Source organism: Pterocles gutturalis, unplaced genomic scaffold, assembly GCF_000699245.1.
Source record: "Pterocles gutturalis isolate BGI_N339 unplaced genomic scaffold, ASM69924v1 scaffold3800, whole genome shotgun sequence".
In the NCBI taxonomy this organism is placed as follows: Eukaryota; Metazoa; Chordata; class Aves; order Pterocliformes; family Pteroclidae; genus Pterocles; species Pterocles gutturalis.
Genome location: NW_010145579.1, coordinates 15,607 through 32,072, shown reverse-complemented (window position 1 = coordinate 32,072; position 16,466 = coordinate 15,607). Strand labels below are relative to the sequence as shown.

Below are 16,466 nucleotides of genomic sequence, written 5' to 3'. Positions count from 1 at the left end.
ATCCCTGGCTACACCATCTCCATCAAACAACTTTTTTTTTCACAAATCCTTGAAGCTAGAGCGCTGAACTGAGCAGGAGAAGGGACGCCTACTGCAGAAACATCTCGGGCTGCTTTTGGGTTTGGAACAGAGCTGGGACGTTTCTTCTTCATGAGTAGTTTTGTCAGAACTGTTTACCTAAACAGTGTGCGCCTGAGGTTTGGTGCTTCCAGATGATGAGTTCTGCTGCTTCTCCCCACTGCACATGCTAGAAATCTACAGAACTGGTGAAGGAGCACCAATTTGTCTTGTTTGTTTTCCGCAGGCAAAATACATCTCCCAGTGCATCGATGAGATCAAGCAGGAGCTGAAGCAGGACAACATTGCAGTGAAAGCAAACGCAGTCTGCAAGCTCACCTACGTAAGTGCCTTGCTGGGATATGGTGTCATCGCGTCTTTATTTTTCTCCTTCTTGCTGCCTAGGAGCTGCTCCTCAGTCTGGATGCTTGCTTTGCTTAGGCTGCAGTTTGTTAGCCACACGTGTCTGACGTCAGAGGCTGCATCTTCCCGTTCTGTTCGTTGTGCTGGCACTAGTATTGGTACAATTTTATTTTATTGAGATAGGTCAGGAACCTAATCTGATTTAAAACTAATCCAATTTAAAAAGTTATTATCAGCTGGATTGTTTCTTATCGCACGGTTGCATGAGCGCTTGAAACTTGTGTTTGTTTCTCTTTGCGCAGTCATTTGTCAAGGAGGGAAATACTGTTAAGGAATTATTTTTGTGGTTCTGTTCTGGATTTAATTTTAAAAATATCCAGGAAAGAAACCCTTCACAATGATACTTATGTAACTGCATATTTAGTACCTGGAATTAAGGCGAACTATTCAAAACTTGCTTCTGCTGGACTTTGAGACTTATTTCACTTACTGTGAGTGGCGTTGAATGTAACATTACTCATAAAATTGAGATGTCTTAGAGTATTCTTTTTGGACTCTTCTTCCGTCTTCAATTTTCTGAGGTATCTTGACCTATTTTCTTGAGTCTCTTATTTCTCAAGTTTGTTATCTTGGCTTCTCTGCTCACAGTTGCAGATGCTGGGCTACGACATCAGTTGGGCTGCTTTCAATATTATTGAAGTCATGAGTGCATCGAAGTTTACATTCAAAGTGAGTTCCCTATGTAACTACAACTGTTCTAGGCAAGCGTTTCACTCCTGTGTTTGATGAATGCGTCGGTGCGTTATCTTTTGTTTTGCTTTCTTCAATATGGGAAGAAAGGAGGCGCTTTTTTTTTACAGTAAATGGATAATACTTGGCCTGCCAGTATAGGGTTTTTCTACCACATGTTTGCAATAGCTGTCAGATAGGTTTTGTGAAAAAACAGGGTATTTTTATGTGAAAACCACTTAAGATTCCTGGTAGCAGGCATATTTTATTTTGTAATAATTTTTGTATCATTTTTCTTGAAAGGTTTTGTTCACGTTCTGTGTTGCAGACCTTTTTCACCAAACGGGGTGGAATGTTACTCCGTAAGGAGTATTTTCCAAATTGGTCTTTAGTGCCTGAAAGTCAGGAGTCAACACAGACAAAATAAGTGTAATAGTCTCCCTTTTTCCTACTGCCAGTCCTGCCTTCTTTCTACATCTTTGTGGTCGTTGAACCTGTATGTTGTAACAAAGCAGAGAAGGTGAACTAGTTCTATTATCCTTCAGACAGACGTATTGTCCCTGGAGATGTTACTTGTCTGAGATTCTTCTTTCCTGATATAAACCCCCTTTTCTAGAGAACCCTGTCATGCCTCTTCCGTTACGCAAGCCTTCTGCCTAATTGTTCATCTTTTCAATATTGCTTAGGAAGCTACTGGTTGGTTTTTCATCTAAACAACGTCTAAACTTTCCTTGTTTTTGAACAGAGAATTGGTTACCTAGCTGCCTCTCAGTGCTTTCATGAAGGGACGGATGTAATTATGTTGACTACTAATCAGATCCGAAAGGTAAACTTTTTACTTCAGTTCTTAATTTCTTCTTGTACTCTCTCCTGCTTGTATTTTCACATCTGTACAAAGTGTTTCTCTTTAGGAGGATAACGGTGTTTGGGTAGAGTTCTGTTGACTTGCTTTGCAGTCTGCTGAAGGGTTAACGAATAGTTAGGAGCTGGCCATAGGGTCCCTCTTGCTGTTTCATGCCAGCTCTGTCTGTTCATCAGGTGAATGGTGACAACAACGACCTTTGTTAATACTACTGGTCTCTTAGGCAGCCCTTAGGAGAACGTAAGGGGTAAGGAAGATGCACCCGTTCCTGAAGTGAGGGTCTGTTTTCTGGTGATAACAGATCAGGCTTGTGACCTGTTCAGTATAGCTGTGTGTAAAAATGGTGAGGAGTGTATGTAAAGTTGTGTTGTGTGTTAATGTGCTGGAGTGTGTTGGATTTGTTTTTATAGAGCTTTGTCACTGGAGTTTTTTCCAGAGTTACTAAGTTGCAGGTTTATTTTCATATCTGTCAGATTACAGATATATTTTTAAAGCTCATAAATTTAGTTTTTGAAAGTATCACTGCTTTAAAACTTGACTGATCCTGTACAAGCTGTGCCTACATTTTTACAATTTAAGTAGCTAAAATGTCTTTTCCTTGCTTAAAAAAGATCAGTGGGATGTTATCCAGTATCTTTCCTGAAGAACTGGTGCTTTTCCCTTGGTCTCTTAGACTCTTGTGCTCTGAGAAGTACATATTTCTAATGATGTCCATCCATTTTCTTTAATATGGAGATTTTATTACACTGAATTTCAGTCCCTCACTAGGCTATTCCTTCCTTTTTGGGCTTGAGTTTTTACTTAAAGGCACAAATAAAGCTGCTTTTTCATGTTTCCATTGGTCTAGCAACTTTATATTTCAAGAGGTTATCAGTTCTCAAAATACATTAAAGCCAGAATGAATTGCCAAGTTTGGTTGCTCCTTAAGAAGTAGATTTCATTATTCTTAAAGTAGAATGTGATTTCCTACCACCTGCAGAAGGTTTTCAAATGAGATGCAAATGGCACAGAGCCCCCAAGGCCTGGCTGTGTTTAGCTCTCCTGCCGCAGCCCCCGTGGACGCGTGAATCTGGACAGTTAATTCCGGTGGTTCACGTGGGAATGCTCTGTGCTGTTCACTTCGTGTTCTTGTTTTGGAATAACCGCAGTGAAGGATTGATCCTGTTCTGCTCTGTATGCAGTGAGGACTGGCTTTATAATCTGTACTTGAACATACTCAGATAGGAATGTTAATATTGTTAGGAGACCGAAGCTCAGAAAAACCTCAGAGACTGTGTAGGATACTGACTGCAAAGAAGTCTGAAGAAACTTGACCAATAAAATATATTCTATACCCTAGCTTGTGTTGTGTCTTTGTGGACTGAAAGTTATGATGCTGCCAGCAGCTTGGGAGGAAAGTAATCTCATTTCTCTAATAGAGGGAGTAAGGTAGGACACCGAAGCACTCGACAAGAGTGCCTGTTCCCAGTGAAGCTGATGACAGTTGGGCTTTGTCTTAGCAGGGTTAGTATTTCATACTGGGTTTTTTAGGATTTTAAACATGTTTGTGACCATGTAATGAGTTTTTAAAAATTATTTGCCACTCCTAACTCACTGCCAAGGTACGATAGCTCTAATTGCTTTTATGTTGCAGCCATCCATCTATTGTTTAATTACAATTCCTCATGCCTGTTATTAAGCCTCAGGCTGGCTGTATTTTAGCAGGTGTTGGAGGACGTTCCTGTTAATAGTTGATAGAAATATTCCCACGGAGTAGAAGCTCTGCGTCGTATCTGTTGAGTGAATAAAATTGGTCTGAGAAAATTGTTTTTCAACATCCTGTGTGATCTTAAATTTTTGAGCCTGTTTTTCCGTTTTTTAGGATCTGAGTAGCCCTAACCAGTATGATACTGGAGTTGCACTGACTGGCTTGTCCTGTTTTGTTACTCCAGATCTTGCCAGGGACTTGGCAAATGACATCATGACCCTGGTGAGTCGATAAGATGGATATCACTGTTTCGTATAATTAAAAAAATGTTAAATTGTTCAAATCTGATTGAAGAGGTAAAAACCTGTTAAATTTAGAACTGCTACATGTGAAAACCTTGTTCCTGGGGGGTTTTTGGGGAGCCTTCACAGACCTTAATTAGCTCAAGAGGATTACCTTGAATATTTCTGTTAGTTTTGGTGAAAAATAACAGTATTTTGCTCTCCCCTCAAAGATTACTTTTCTAAAAGTAGTTGAGTGTCTCAGGAGAAGATTTTGAGACAGTGGTGTGGACATAGGGAACTTGAGAACAACTCTGGAAACACAAATGTGCTTAGAGCCTGATTGCAATTGTCTCATTAACAGATGTCTCATACAAAGCCTTACATCAGGAAGAAGGCAGTGTTAATCATGTACAAAGTTTTTTTGAAATACCCAGAGTCCCTCCGTCCTGCATTTCCTCGCCTTAAAGAGAAACTTGAAGATCCAGATCCTGGTGAGTGGATTTTAGTAAATTACTTCTGCTTCAAAACATCTAGGTATACATGCTTTTAGAGCTTGTGGAGAGAAGAATATGTGACAAATGCTGTCCTCATCTTTTGGGTAACAGGTTTAATAGGTAGGTGAGCATATAAGAGTTTCGACAGATGTTGCCATATTATAAATACATTCTTTAAATGCACCAAAAATGCCGTACGCTTGTTTCAAGAATTCTGGGTGTGATGCAGTTCTCTGATCTCCAGTTGATTTGTGTGTGTGTTTAGAGGAAGAGACTAATTTGGTGTGGGCGCGCAGGATGCATCTTCCAGGGACAGTGTTTCTAAAGAAAGCAAAACACACTGCCCCCTCACCTGCACACAGAGGAGGAAAATACCTGGTATGATTCGTGGAAAAAAGGACTGTTTCACCAGAAAACCCAGGCTATCTAGACTAAAAAATTCCAAAATTAGATCAGTCAGTTTAGAGGCTGAGCAATTAGGAATGAACTTGTCTAGTCAGATTGGTTTAAGGATTCATTATTTTTGTGTTGTAGTTAAGTCTAAACAACACGTTTTAAAGAAATGAGAGTTTTGAAACTTTCTGGTGGGTAGGATTATGGATTATTGCGTTGTCTGTGTCCCACAAACAAGGTATCCACAGTAGGGGAGGAAGGATGCTGGCAGTGTCCTGTTCTAGACCCAAAGCAGATATCAGCTTGCTGATGTATTAGAAAGTAGCCAACATTAAATAAAATCCTTTCTTAGTTTATTTTTGCATTCTTGTGTTTTGTTCACTACCTCAGGCTGCTAATAAGGCTGAATCGTTCCTCCTGGACACAAGTTTGAAGCTTTAGCTGCTTTTGTTCTGGGGGTTCTGCACCAGAAACTTCAATTACAATTAAGGCGTTGATGAGATTTCTGCTTTTCCCACTTTTTTTCCCAGGTGTGCAGTCTGCCGCAGTAAATGTTATTTGTGAGCTGGCTCGACGCAATCCCAAAAACTACCTTTCCCTTGCTCCACTATTTTTCAAGTTGATGACATCGTCTACCAATAATTGGGTTCTCATTAAAATTATAAAACTGGCAAGTATTCTGGTTTCATATTTACAGGATTGGGGCTCTAATTAAGTTGCCTTGGGTGTGAAAATAGATTTCTTGCTTGGAGGCGTAGTTACAATTAAATACGAATAAAAAGAAACTGGGAAAATCTTCTAACGTTTGTGAGCATAAGCAAAGAGAAAAATATTTTAATATAGCTTGGTTTCAATATAACGAGCTGCAATTTAAATCATGTTTTTATACTATTTAAAAGCAGCTATTAAATGACTTTCTTGTCTGTGCTTCTTTTTTAATAGTTTGGTGCTCTTACTCCATTAGAACCTAGGCTGGGAAAGAAACTAATTGAGCCTCTGACCAACCTCATCCACAGGTATGTACAACAAATGGTGCTTCGTTCGTTCGGGATGGGTGAAGTGCCAGTTGGCTAGGTCAGCAGCCAGGTCTGTGGATGCATTTCTAAACTTCTTCTTGAGTCTCGATAGATTGGCTTTAAGTATCACATCAGGACTATTATTTCAGAAAAACCTGAGTAAGACACCTTTGGGTGTCTCAATGTCAGCATGAGTTTATCCAAAGCGAGCATGAAAATTGGAGCGGTTTGTTTTCTTTTCACTTTGCTTTATGCCAGAGATGACTATAGAGCATATATGAAAACTCTGGCGTGAAAAAGGCTCGGCTGTATATTTGCTGCTTCTGTTCCACCTACATGCATTTGCACATTTGGTTTTTGACTTCTTTGGAAGTGCCTTACACAACAAAACAGCATGACAAGGAGTATGTTAAAGTTCTTTCTCTCTCTTTGTCAGCCCAATCATGTTTTAGAAGAGGTTTCTTTAGTATATGTCCTAAATATAGATGAGATAAATTTGAAGATATTTTCTTGTCCCTTGTCAAAGCAGGTTTGTAGTGTTGGTTTGGATCTAATTCTGAACTGAAATCAGAAAGTGGATGTCTTGGAGGGACATGTATTTTCCCAGTTATGAAAAGGAAGTGTGATCTTATACATGAGTTGTTAAATTAAAAGGTTTGTTTCTCTTCATGTGGCAGAGCAAGGAAATAGATGGGAATGAGGAAATTTTAAGTGGATATCCATGTAGCCGTGAGAGCAGCTCTGGCCAATTTCTGTCCATCTTCCTAGTATACCTGTAAGGCTGGTTCAGAGCACACCAGCCAGCAGCCTTGTATCCAAATACCTAAAGAGGGGTTTTGCAGCAGTGACAAATTCCATACAAATTCAGCAGAAACACTACTTGGCCAGAAGAAGCAGGGAGATGAACCATGTGTCTTCAATCCTGCCTCTGCCAGTCCCCAACTCCCGCATTAGTCATTCATTTTATTATTTGTGAGAACTTAATCCTGGTCGGTTTGGTCTCCGTTCAGTCGTTTCAGATCTCGTATCACACGTAAGGCAAACCACCCTGCCAGCCACCACAAAATGGATAGGAAGTGAAAAAGATCGTTTTGGTTCCGAGTGCGCTAGAGTCACGTATACGGTGTGCTGAGTCCAGTGTCACTTCTGCCTGCTGCCTCCAGAGCTGTTTGCTCTTTGCAGACCTTGCTGCTGGAGTCTGCTCCTTGGCTGTGTTTCCCTCTTGTGTCGATCCTGGAAATCCTCAGAATTGCACTGTGTGGGTGTTCAACTGGCAGAAGGTGTCTTGAATTTAAGTTTAGGGGGGGAATCAGACATTGAAAATGGGTGGCTCACTTACAGGGATCAGCAGGCGTGTGCTCTTTGTGCGAGACTCCTTCACTTCAGAGAGACACGCTTGCAGTGCTCCGGCTGCCTGCCTTATTGTGAATTTTTGACCTTGGGCAGAAGATTTGATTTGATCCTTGGACAAGATTGCTTCAGTGCTCTGTAACTGGTAACGAGGTTTTGAGTAACCGCTTCCTTCCTCATTCCTTGTGTTACTGTGCTGTTACTTGCTGCTTCTCCGAGAAGATTATTTTTTGTTAAATACTCAGTAGCCCTTCCTGCCCCCCAACAGTTTTTAAGTCAGAATCATTTCATCTAGTTCAAAGGTATATGGAACAGAATACTGGCAATTTCTTGTGTAATTAAAGGTGTTAACTAGCTCCAAGGTATTGCTGACAGCTCTTCAAAATGTACTGGTTTTATTCCTTATTTAAATACTTGATTTCTGTTTCAGCACCTCAGCCATGTCTCTCTTGTATGAATGTGTGAACACAGTAATAGCAGGTGAGAACTGAAATTTGTAACCTAGAAAAAACTATGATGAACTTTGTCATTAATTAACACCATCTGTAAACCTTGGTTTTGTAACTGAAGTTGCCTTGCAAACTTTGATTTGTGTCACTGTGAACTGTAACTGAAATCCTTTGTTGTCAGTGACGAGGCGAAGTTACTACAGCTATCTTGTATTTGCTAAAGGCTGAGACAAAGTAGTAACTAAGAAGGAGTGATTATTTCTATGCAAGCTCCTAAGTGTTGCTAGAACTACAAAATATGCCAGCAGCAATAGAATTAAAGACTGATGCCTCATGGACACACTGACAAAGTTTTCTTATGTGCTGAAGGAGCAGATTTATTTTTTATGTCTACAATTTCATAGCTAAAAAACTTGATGCAATTCCCTAAAGGAGGTCATTGAGATAATTGGTTTACGGTTTCTATTTCTGGGTGGGGAAGGGATGTGAACTTCATCATGGGGATGGAGAGGAACAAAGGCACTTGGCACTTTTCGATCATGGTGTGGAAGTAGAGGGTTATTGACATCTGCAGTTCAGCCATAAGTCTTGTCTCTCGTGAGTGCTGTGGATAAGGATGCAGGAGCTTGCTGTGCTGGGTCAGTTCAGAGAGGCGAGGGTGAGCTGTCACTCACCTTGTGTTTATTCATTCCTTCGGGGAAATGTGCCAGGACATTATGATAGGGGGAAAAGGAGGTTAATTCTGCTGTGGATGAGGGTGTGCTCCTTTTCTGCTGTGGGGCTGTGCGCTGCCAGAGCTTCACAAATGTCCAGTATAGTCAAAATGGGACCTGATTTCTGCCTTGAGTCTTGCTGGCTTGATTAAAGCTCCAAGCTAATTCCATTAAACTCTAGGATCCATTGCTGCATCTCATTTACATTAGAGAAGTGCACACTTCAAAATTCAGCTGTAGAGTAACTGGTGACATATTTACAGTCTTGGCTGCTAGGCGATGTCAGTGAAGTAACCTTCACGAGAACAGAGTGTGATGAAGGCAGCTTGGACCTGCCTGTGCCAGCAGCTCCCACCTTTACACTCTTTTTCCTGCCCTGCTGTTGTTACTCGTAAGGTATATGAAACTACAGTTTCTGTAACAACCTCCTCTCCTTCCCCAGAAGCCCCAAAAGTCCAAGCAGACAGACAGACATCAACTGGCGTCTTTCCTTGTGCGCTGAGCTAGCTGGGGACCTTTAGGTGCTGTCCGGTTGCGTTCAGAACAGAATGACTCACTGAAATCTGTGCTTGTTGTTTCAGTTTTGATATCTCTGTCCTCCGGGATGCCTAATCACAGCGCTAGCATCCAGGTACAACACCGGGGTTTGGGGAGGGTTGGTTGTTCTGCCGGAACATGTAATACCGAGTGCCAGGGAGAAGTTGGGTTGTGCTCCTCTGCCAAAAGTTGCAGCGATAGCTCCCTGCAGCGCTCTCACTTAGGTGGGGTCCTGCAGACTGAAGCACTTCCCATATAAATTCTCTTATTTCCTTTGCTCTGAAATGCAGATTCTTCTCATTGAGAGTTTTCCTAACTCTCTTATTCAGCTGCTATGATCACTACAATCCTACAGAGGTTCCTTTTGGTTCAAAATCTGTTAATGCAACAAGACCCTCTTGCCTAGAGGCCCCGGCTCTTGGTCAGGATGCTTCCTTGTGCATTGAGTAAACTTTATAAAGAGTTACTTTAATTAAGACTTTTAAGGCTCACTCTTTTTTCCAGCTTTGTGTTCAGAAGTTAAGGATATTGATAGAAGATTCTGACCAGAACTGTAAGTATGTTGATTGTCTTCATGGAAGCTTTTATCAGCCAACACTGGGGAGAAATTGCAGCAGTAATGAGCTGTTTCTCCAAACAGCTTGTTCGGTATTGTAGAGTCTGGTACGTTGAAAGCAATTGCTGGGTTTTTTTATGTGTAAATAGTTTTTGATAGTGAGCACTTTTTAATAATGAGCTTTTTTAAACAAATGAGATGAATTATTACCGCTGTTTGTGGTTTTGTAAGTCTAAACCAGCTCCCTTTCCATGCTCTGGGTTTTTCCTTTTTTATAAGCTTGCTGCTTGGAAAGTAGTGAGGGGTATTCAGCAGCGTAAGCACAAGAGTAGAATGCAAGAATGCTTACTTAGTGACTACAAAGAGCACTGGGAAATCCTTTTTTTGTGCAAACCTTTTTCCTGCTGTCTGAATTTTTCCCATTGAGAACAGGGTTTCTACTTAATACGCCAGTCTTGAGTGTTTTAAAAGTTGTATTCATCCTAGAATACCTGTTCTCAAAACCTATAGTTTCTATATATTAGACACATTTTAAAATCAATGGTAAAAGTTGGGGTGCAAGAAGACTGTGATGAAGATTATATATGTAATTACGTGCCTGTATATGGGATTATGAAATTAAAGACTGTAATCTGTGATGCACTGTTTCTCAAAAATGCTTTTCCTCATCATAGGTTTTTATTCAAACGTATTCAAGTTGGTTTCAGTAGAAGCACTCAGTAGTAAGATTTCATGCTCAACACCAAACAGTGTTTCTATATTTGGAAAGAAGTTTTATTTTGTCTTTCACAGTGAAGTACCTGGGACTGTTAGCTATGTCCAAAATCCTGAAGACGCATCCTAAATCAGTTCAATCTCACAAGGATCTCATTCTCCAATGTTTGGATGACAAAGATGAGTCTATCCGACTCAGAGCTTTAGATCTCCTGTACGGCATGGTATGTTCCTGCATGCATTTCCTTTCCTCTCCAACCCTCGTGAGCCTTTAGTTTAGGAAGCTGATATTTAAGAAAAACCTGCAACTTTCTCTTCCCCTCTCCCCGGTAGCCTTGTGATAATAACTCCTGTATCTTTTATGGCACTTAGAACAAGTAAAAGATCTGGCACAACATGGGAGGGCTTTAAAAACTTTGGGTCAGCCTGGAAATGGTTTCTGAGTTCAGGCACATCTTGTAGTGACAACATTTGTTTTCTGAAAGGGCTGTGGTTCAACCCTTCAATAACTCTTTGACAGGTATCGAAGAAGAACTTGATGGAGATAGTGAAGAAACTGATGATCCATGTGGATAAAGCAGAAGGGACAACATACCGGGATGAGCTGCTGACTAAAATCATAGATATCTGTAGTCAGTCCAATTACCAGTATATCACAAACTTTGAATGGTCAGTGTCTTTATCTATCAACTTAAGATCATCAGCAATGGTGATGCGTGGCTGTCTGCTGATAAATTGCATCCCTTTCACTTCTTGTAGGTACATAAGCATCCTGGTGGAGCTGACCCGCTTGGAAGGCACACGACATGGGCATCTTATAGCAGCTCAGATGTTAGATGTAGCTATCAGAGTTAAAGCGATTCGAAAATTTGCCGTTTCCCAAATGGCCATGCTTCTGGACAACGCTCATCTCATAGCCAGCAACACGCAGAGAAATGGGATCTGTGAGGTGCTTTATGCTGCTGCTTGGATATGTGGGGAGTTCTCTGAGTAAGTGCACACGGAAAACCTGACATGCTTTGAGCAGCTTCTTTCGGGCAAAGATTCAGGTCACTGTAAAGTATTTTTGAGAGAAGGATGGAATATGCACCCTCGAGCTATCAAAATGAATGCTGCTTTCCTGCTCCCTCACCCTGTAAGACTCCTCAGCTGTTTCTAGCCAAGAGAGATACTTCATTTGGAATATCTGGTCTTTTTTTCTTGTCTCTGTAGTCCTGCCCACTCATGCAGAAAGGCATAATTGTGGGTATAAGACACCGAAGGAACTGCTTGACCATTAAGGTCTAACCCTGCTTATATCGTAGGGAAAATGTCCACTCACCACGTTTGGCTGCCTTAGTGTTTGCTCTCCTCCCTCTTGCCTTGTTGAAAGGTTTTTGCAGAACCTAATCTTTCTGAGGATTAGAAGTCATCTTTTTGTGCTCAAAACTTAGGTGTATCCATAGTAGCACAATTTTCAATGCTCTCGTGGCAAGAGTGTCGTTAGGTTAAACAGATGTTTTTGTCTCTTGGTTGTGAGTGCATATGCACGTGCTTACTGAGCTTTCACTCTGGGAAGTTGGACAGACCATGATCCTGTAGTCTCCCTTTTATCATCTGGTTTGGTGTTTTTTCTTGTAATTGCCTCTCTGAACACTGGTTCCAGTTTAAATTCACTGAGTAGGTGTGATATTTTTTAGGGAATGCTAATATGGCTCAGATCTTTATTGAAGTAAAAAAAATTCTACAAAGAAAACTGTAGATGAAGAAGCAAGAGAACATACTCTCCCCTTTCAGTTTGATCCCATTTTTACTTTGAAAGTTTTGCACTCATCATGGACCCGTAACTTTTTTGAACATCTTCCATTTTTTCGTGAGCAGACAGTTTTGAATAAGAGCATGAAATTATTGAAGCAAGTGTTCTTGCTTCCGTCTGCTTGCTTTTCTGTGTATTGAGCATTGCCTGCTAGATTTTCTTTTGTTCAGTAAAAGATTGGTGTTACAACCTCAGAGATGGGAGTGGTGAAGTACAGGACGGCAGGAAGGTTGTTGGGCTGCTAGATCCACACTGCCAATGGAGCTGCCATTTAGAAGGGCAATGCTTAGTTAATGGAGAGAATACCGAGCTTGTCAAGATGGAAGCTGAGGTGTCCCTCCCCTTCTGTAAAAGGATAAAGCTGCAAATTCTTCTGTGCCGTGTTAATACTGTAATTTGGAAGGGGAAAATACAGAGAGCAATTGGTTATGTATTTGTAGTACGTCCTGTCTTTCTGTAGTACTTTGTACTGCAGCCAAGTTTTTTGAAAAATTCTTCTCCATAAAGACTGAGGAAGTGTTGAAATTTCTTAGTTGCTGTCTTTCATCTGTCCACTTTTCATTACAGGCACCTCGAAGAAGCAAACCAAACTTTAGAAGCCATGTTGAGGCCTAAAGTGACAACCCTACCGGGCCACATCCAGGCGGTTTATGTCCAGAACATGGTGAAGCTCTACGCCTCCATCTTACAGAAGAAAGAGCAATCCGGGGAAAAGGAAGCAGCTCAGGAAATCACACAGCTGATGATTGACCGGTTGCCTCAGTTTGTACAGAGTGCGGATCTAGAAGTTCAGGAGAGGGTAAGAGAACAAAATTACTTTGGAATTTATCATACAAAGTCTCTCATTTATCTTGGAGCATATATGTCATTTTCTGTGGGCGTGCATGTTTTCTGTAAGCTGGTGATACCAGTGGAGTGGTGTGTTCGTTCTGGACTTCGTGTAGCTCAGTGGAGGAGAAGCTCTAGAAGTAGTGGACTGGGAAGAGTGGTGACGTCTCATGTCAGAGCCCAGACCTTATTCCAGTTCAATACCACCTCTGAAGGCTGCTTGCAAGAATTTAATGCAAAACAATTTAATTTTAAATAAGGACACAAAAAAGACACAGCTGGAAGAGGGGGTTAGCATGATTTTTTTTACATTTGCTCTAAACCTGCAGTTTGTGCTGCTTCCCTTAATTCCCTTAATGGAGGAGAACAGTTTTCTTCTGCTGACTTCCATTGCAGTTGATTTTTTGCTTCAGTTTGTGTTAACATTTATTCTGAAATTACTTCTGCATTTGTTTTTAGGCTTCTTGCATCTTGCAACTAATAAAATATATCCAGAAGCTACAAATAAAAGAAGTACCTGTAGCTGAGGAAGTAATAGCCCTGTTTGCTGGTGAACTGAACCCTGTGGCTCCTAAAGCACAGAAGAAAGTCCCAGTTCCGGAGGGGTAAGGTCTCGCAAAGCCTTATTTAAACTTTTAAACTCTTAAATAGTAAAGATAAGTATATGATGAGAAACACTGAAATACGCAGGGGTACTGAGTCAAGCTATTTGTTTGTTTACTTTAATTCTTACCAGCTTGGACCTTGATGCCTGGATCAATGAACCTCCATCAGACAGCGAGTCTGAAGATGAAAAGCCCAAAACAATTTTTCATGATGAGGAACAAAGGCATTCCAGACAAAGACAGCCAGAAATAGATGAAGAGGAACTGGCCAGAGTGAGTGAATGTTAAAATGCTTTTGCTTACATAATTCGGTAGTAATGTTGGAAGTGCTACTAAAGGAGTTGGAGCTGTTGTGGATTCTCTGTGTAGCCAGGGAGTCGTTCTGCTCTTTACAGCTCAGGAGATATGATGATTTGATGTGAACAAAATATATCTATTTGGATGCTGGTATTTTTGTAGGCATTGTGGAATTTATCCAATATAAAGCTCTCTTGGAAGTCTACCTTGCCTATCTTGTCCAAATGGAAATAAGATATTATAAAAACATGGCTCTTGTAAAAACCTGACCTGTAAACTGCATCTTGAGTTTGGACATTTGTGCTGAGCTCTGCAACCATTTGGGTTCTTTACACACCTTCTCCGTTGGTGTGCTTTTCTCTGTGTGCTCTGTATCAGCAGAAAAAGAGGCAGCACCTTCGCTCGTGGGCTTTAGAAGCTTCTGTGAATTACTGTAATGTGACTTCTCAGCAACAACCACCTTTCCTGCTTATGACCTTTTAGTTTTCATAGACAAAACTTCTTACTGATAAGAATCTTCACTTCTTCCTCTCTTTGCAAAAATGTAAATAGAAACATTTCAGTTGCCGTCAAAATCTGATCTTCAGGAAGTTACTATCGCTAGTCTGCAAGTAAAAAGAAGAGAAAGGGTGTTCTAAGGAATTTTAGTTATAGTAGTAACAGTACTCATAGTTATATCTTAGTATGTCTTGTAACTCAAAACTGATTTATCATACACAAGCTTCTATGCTGTAGTCTTTTTGCAAGTCGTTATGCATTGTTAAAAAAGTTCACAGAGATTGCATTTTGCGCTTTGATGCCTTTTATCTCTCTTTGCTTATAGACAAACATTCTAACTACAAATACTCCTTCACTTTTAGCGTCGAGAAGCCCGGAAACAAGAACAGGCAAACAACCCATTTTATATTAAAAGCTCTCCTTCCCCCCAGAAGGTGAGTGAGTCTGAATTAAAATCTCTTGCTGGCTTCTCATGTGGTTGTGGGAAGGTTCACTGAATGTCAGAGCTGCAGCTTCCCCCTGGGACATTCTGATTATTTCCACTGCAGTTCTGATCACTTCTTAGTGTGCCAGTTGGAGTGGCTACCTGCAACCATTTTTTGTAAGTCCTGTTTGTGTTGGGAAACTGATAAATGACCTCATATCACAAGAGCAGCCAGCTTGCTGTGACTCTCTGATGCACCTCCAGTTTGGAAATAAAGAAGTGGGAACTGGCACAACTCCCATTGCAGAGTAGTTTGGAACAATCTGGATCAGCTTGTCGTGGAAAGCGCAATGTGTATATTAGCAAGGACTCTCTAAAAGCCGTAGAGAAACTCTTTTCTGTGCCCCTGTGTCACCAATTCCTGTGCAGGTGGTTTGTCCCAGCTCTGGGTGCTGGAAGGGTTCAGGTTGCCAGGCACTCTGGTAAGAGTGATGGAGAGAGAGAGAACCTTCAACGTGCTCTCCCGAACATGCGGTGTGTTTTATGGATCAAAAGGTCATTGTGGTCTCTTCTTAACACCGTTCTCAGAGAAGGAACCTGCTCTGTTTCCCGTGTATCCTAAGGACTGCTGCATTTTCCTCAACTCCAATCTCAATGTATCTCTGAAGTGGCCAGTTATTAGCAATAAAACAAACCCAACATTTCTTCAGGCTTGCAACAAGGCTTCTTCAGTAGCAGGGTTAAAAAGCTGTAGCTAGCAGTAGGCTCTTTTGTATTAGTTATCAGCTGACTTGAAAATACACCCTGCTACCACAGCGGATTGAGTACTGAGCTATTCCATTCCTATCCCTTAAAATGTTCACTTAAAGGACTAAACTGCTTGATGTTTTGGAATGTGTCTATTCATATAAATTTGTGTCTGGCAATGCTCAGAATATAAACCATGCTCATTTTCCCAGCGGTACCAAGACACTCCAGGTGTGGAACATATACCTGTGGTCCAGATCGACCTTTCTGTCCCCTTAAAAGTTCCAGGTAAGTGCAGCTCATCTTGAAAATTCATTACAGAAGTTCAATTAAGCAAAAGTAATAATTACTTCCTAGGAGTTCCTCCTTAGCAAGGAGCAGACTTAGACTCTTAACTTTATGTTCTGAACTTACGTGTGTTTGAAAACAGTAGTTTGCAGTCTGAGTGCAGTCCCTTTCGAGACAGTATTAGAAGGGGTTCTGTGACTTTGGGCAGCAAAGTCTGTAACTATCTGCTGTTCTGTGTTGGGAACAGTCGCCTCTGGAATGTCTCCCAGGGCTGATGAAGGTTGATCAGAAGACATTCAGTGAGGTCTGATGGTAGAGATGCTGTTTCAGTCTCTTGTTTCAAATACCGAAGGGTAGTTGTACGTCTAATGAGTGGTTTGATGTAGCACTGAAACGCTGTTCGTGAGCTGCAGTACACTGCAAGGGATCACTTCAAAGTGCAAATATTTAAGGCTTACGTAGCAAAGGCTTTTCCGAAAGTGTGGAAAGTTGTCAATATTAGGGCAGCAGTTCTACTTAAAAATATTGCTGTTGAGATGCTCTTTGTAATCTAGTTAATGTGGGCAAGAATCAGGGCACAGGATAGAGGTCTGTCCAGTTTCTGGAGAGGTGGAGTGTGAGAGGAAAGCTGCTGCTAGAGGAGCTGAGCGAGGTAATGCAGAAACAGAGAGAGGTGTTGATCCTTATAATTGTGAGAAGCTAGAAGCAAGGTTCACTCCCAACGTATTGTTTTCAGTGATCAATGTCCATGTGGACTGTAGCCTGAAAGCAGTTTGGCTT

The 16,466-nt window shown here is 41.1% G+C and overlaps 1 protein-coding gene across 1 annotated transcript in view; it reads left to right on the top strand.

Moving 5' to 3' along the window:
- Window positions 1–304: 304 nt before the first annotated feature.
- Window positions 305–16,466, top strand: part of AP3D1 (adaptor-related protein complex 3, delta 1 subunit) — a gene marked incomplete at its 5' end in the record, with an annotated part of 26,798 nt that continues 10,636 nt past the window's right edge. The window contains 18 exons of the mRNA XM_010085414.1: window positions 305–400; window positions 1,069–1,149; window positions 1,895–1,975; window positions 3,873–3,980; window positions 4,344–4,473; window positions 5,400–5,539; window positions 5,812–5,885; window positions 7,666–7,715; window positions 8,979–9,028; window positions 9,439–9,487; window positions 10,283–10,428; window positions 10,725–10,873; window positions 10,964–11,194; window positions 12,567–12,798; window positions 13,287–13,432; window positions 13,564–13,705; window positions 14,590–14,661; window positions 15,611–15,686. Of these exons, the coding sequence (XP_010083716.1) occupies window positions 305–400; window positions 1,069–1,149; window positions 1,895–1,975; window positions 3,873–3,980; window positions 4,344–4,473; window positions 5,400–5,539; window positions 5,812–5,885; window positions 7,666–7,715; window positions 8,979–9,028; window positions 9,439–9,487; window positions 10,283–10,428; window positions 10,725–10,873; window positions 10,964–11,194; window positions 12,567–12,798; window positions 13,287–13,432; window positions 13,564–13,705; window positions 14,590–14,661; window positions 15,611–15,686 (2,053 nt within the window). The remainder of the gene's footprint in view (window positions 401–1,068; window positions 1,150–1,894; window positions 1,976–3,872; window positions 3,981–4,343; window positions 4,474–5,399; window positions 5,540–5,811; window positions 5,886–7,665; window positions 7,716–8,978; window positions 9,029–9,438; window positions 9,488–10,282; window positions 10,429–10,724; window positions 10,874–10,963; window positions 11,195–12,566; window positions 12,799–13,286; window positions 13,433–13,563; window positions 13,706–14,589; window positions 14,662–15,610; window positions 15,687–16,466) is intronic.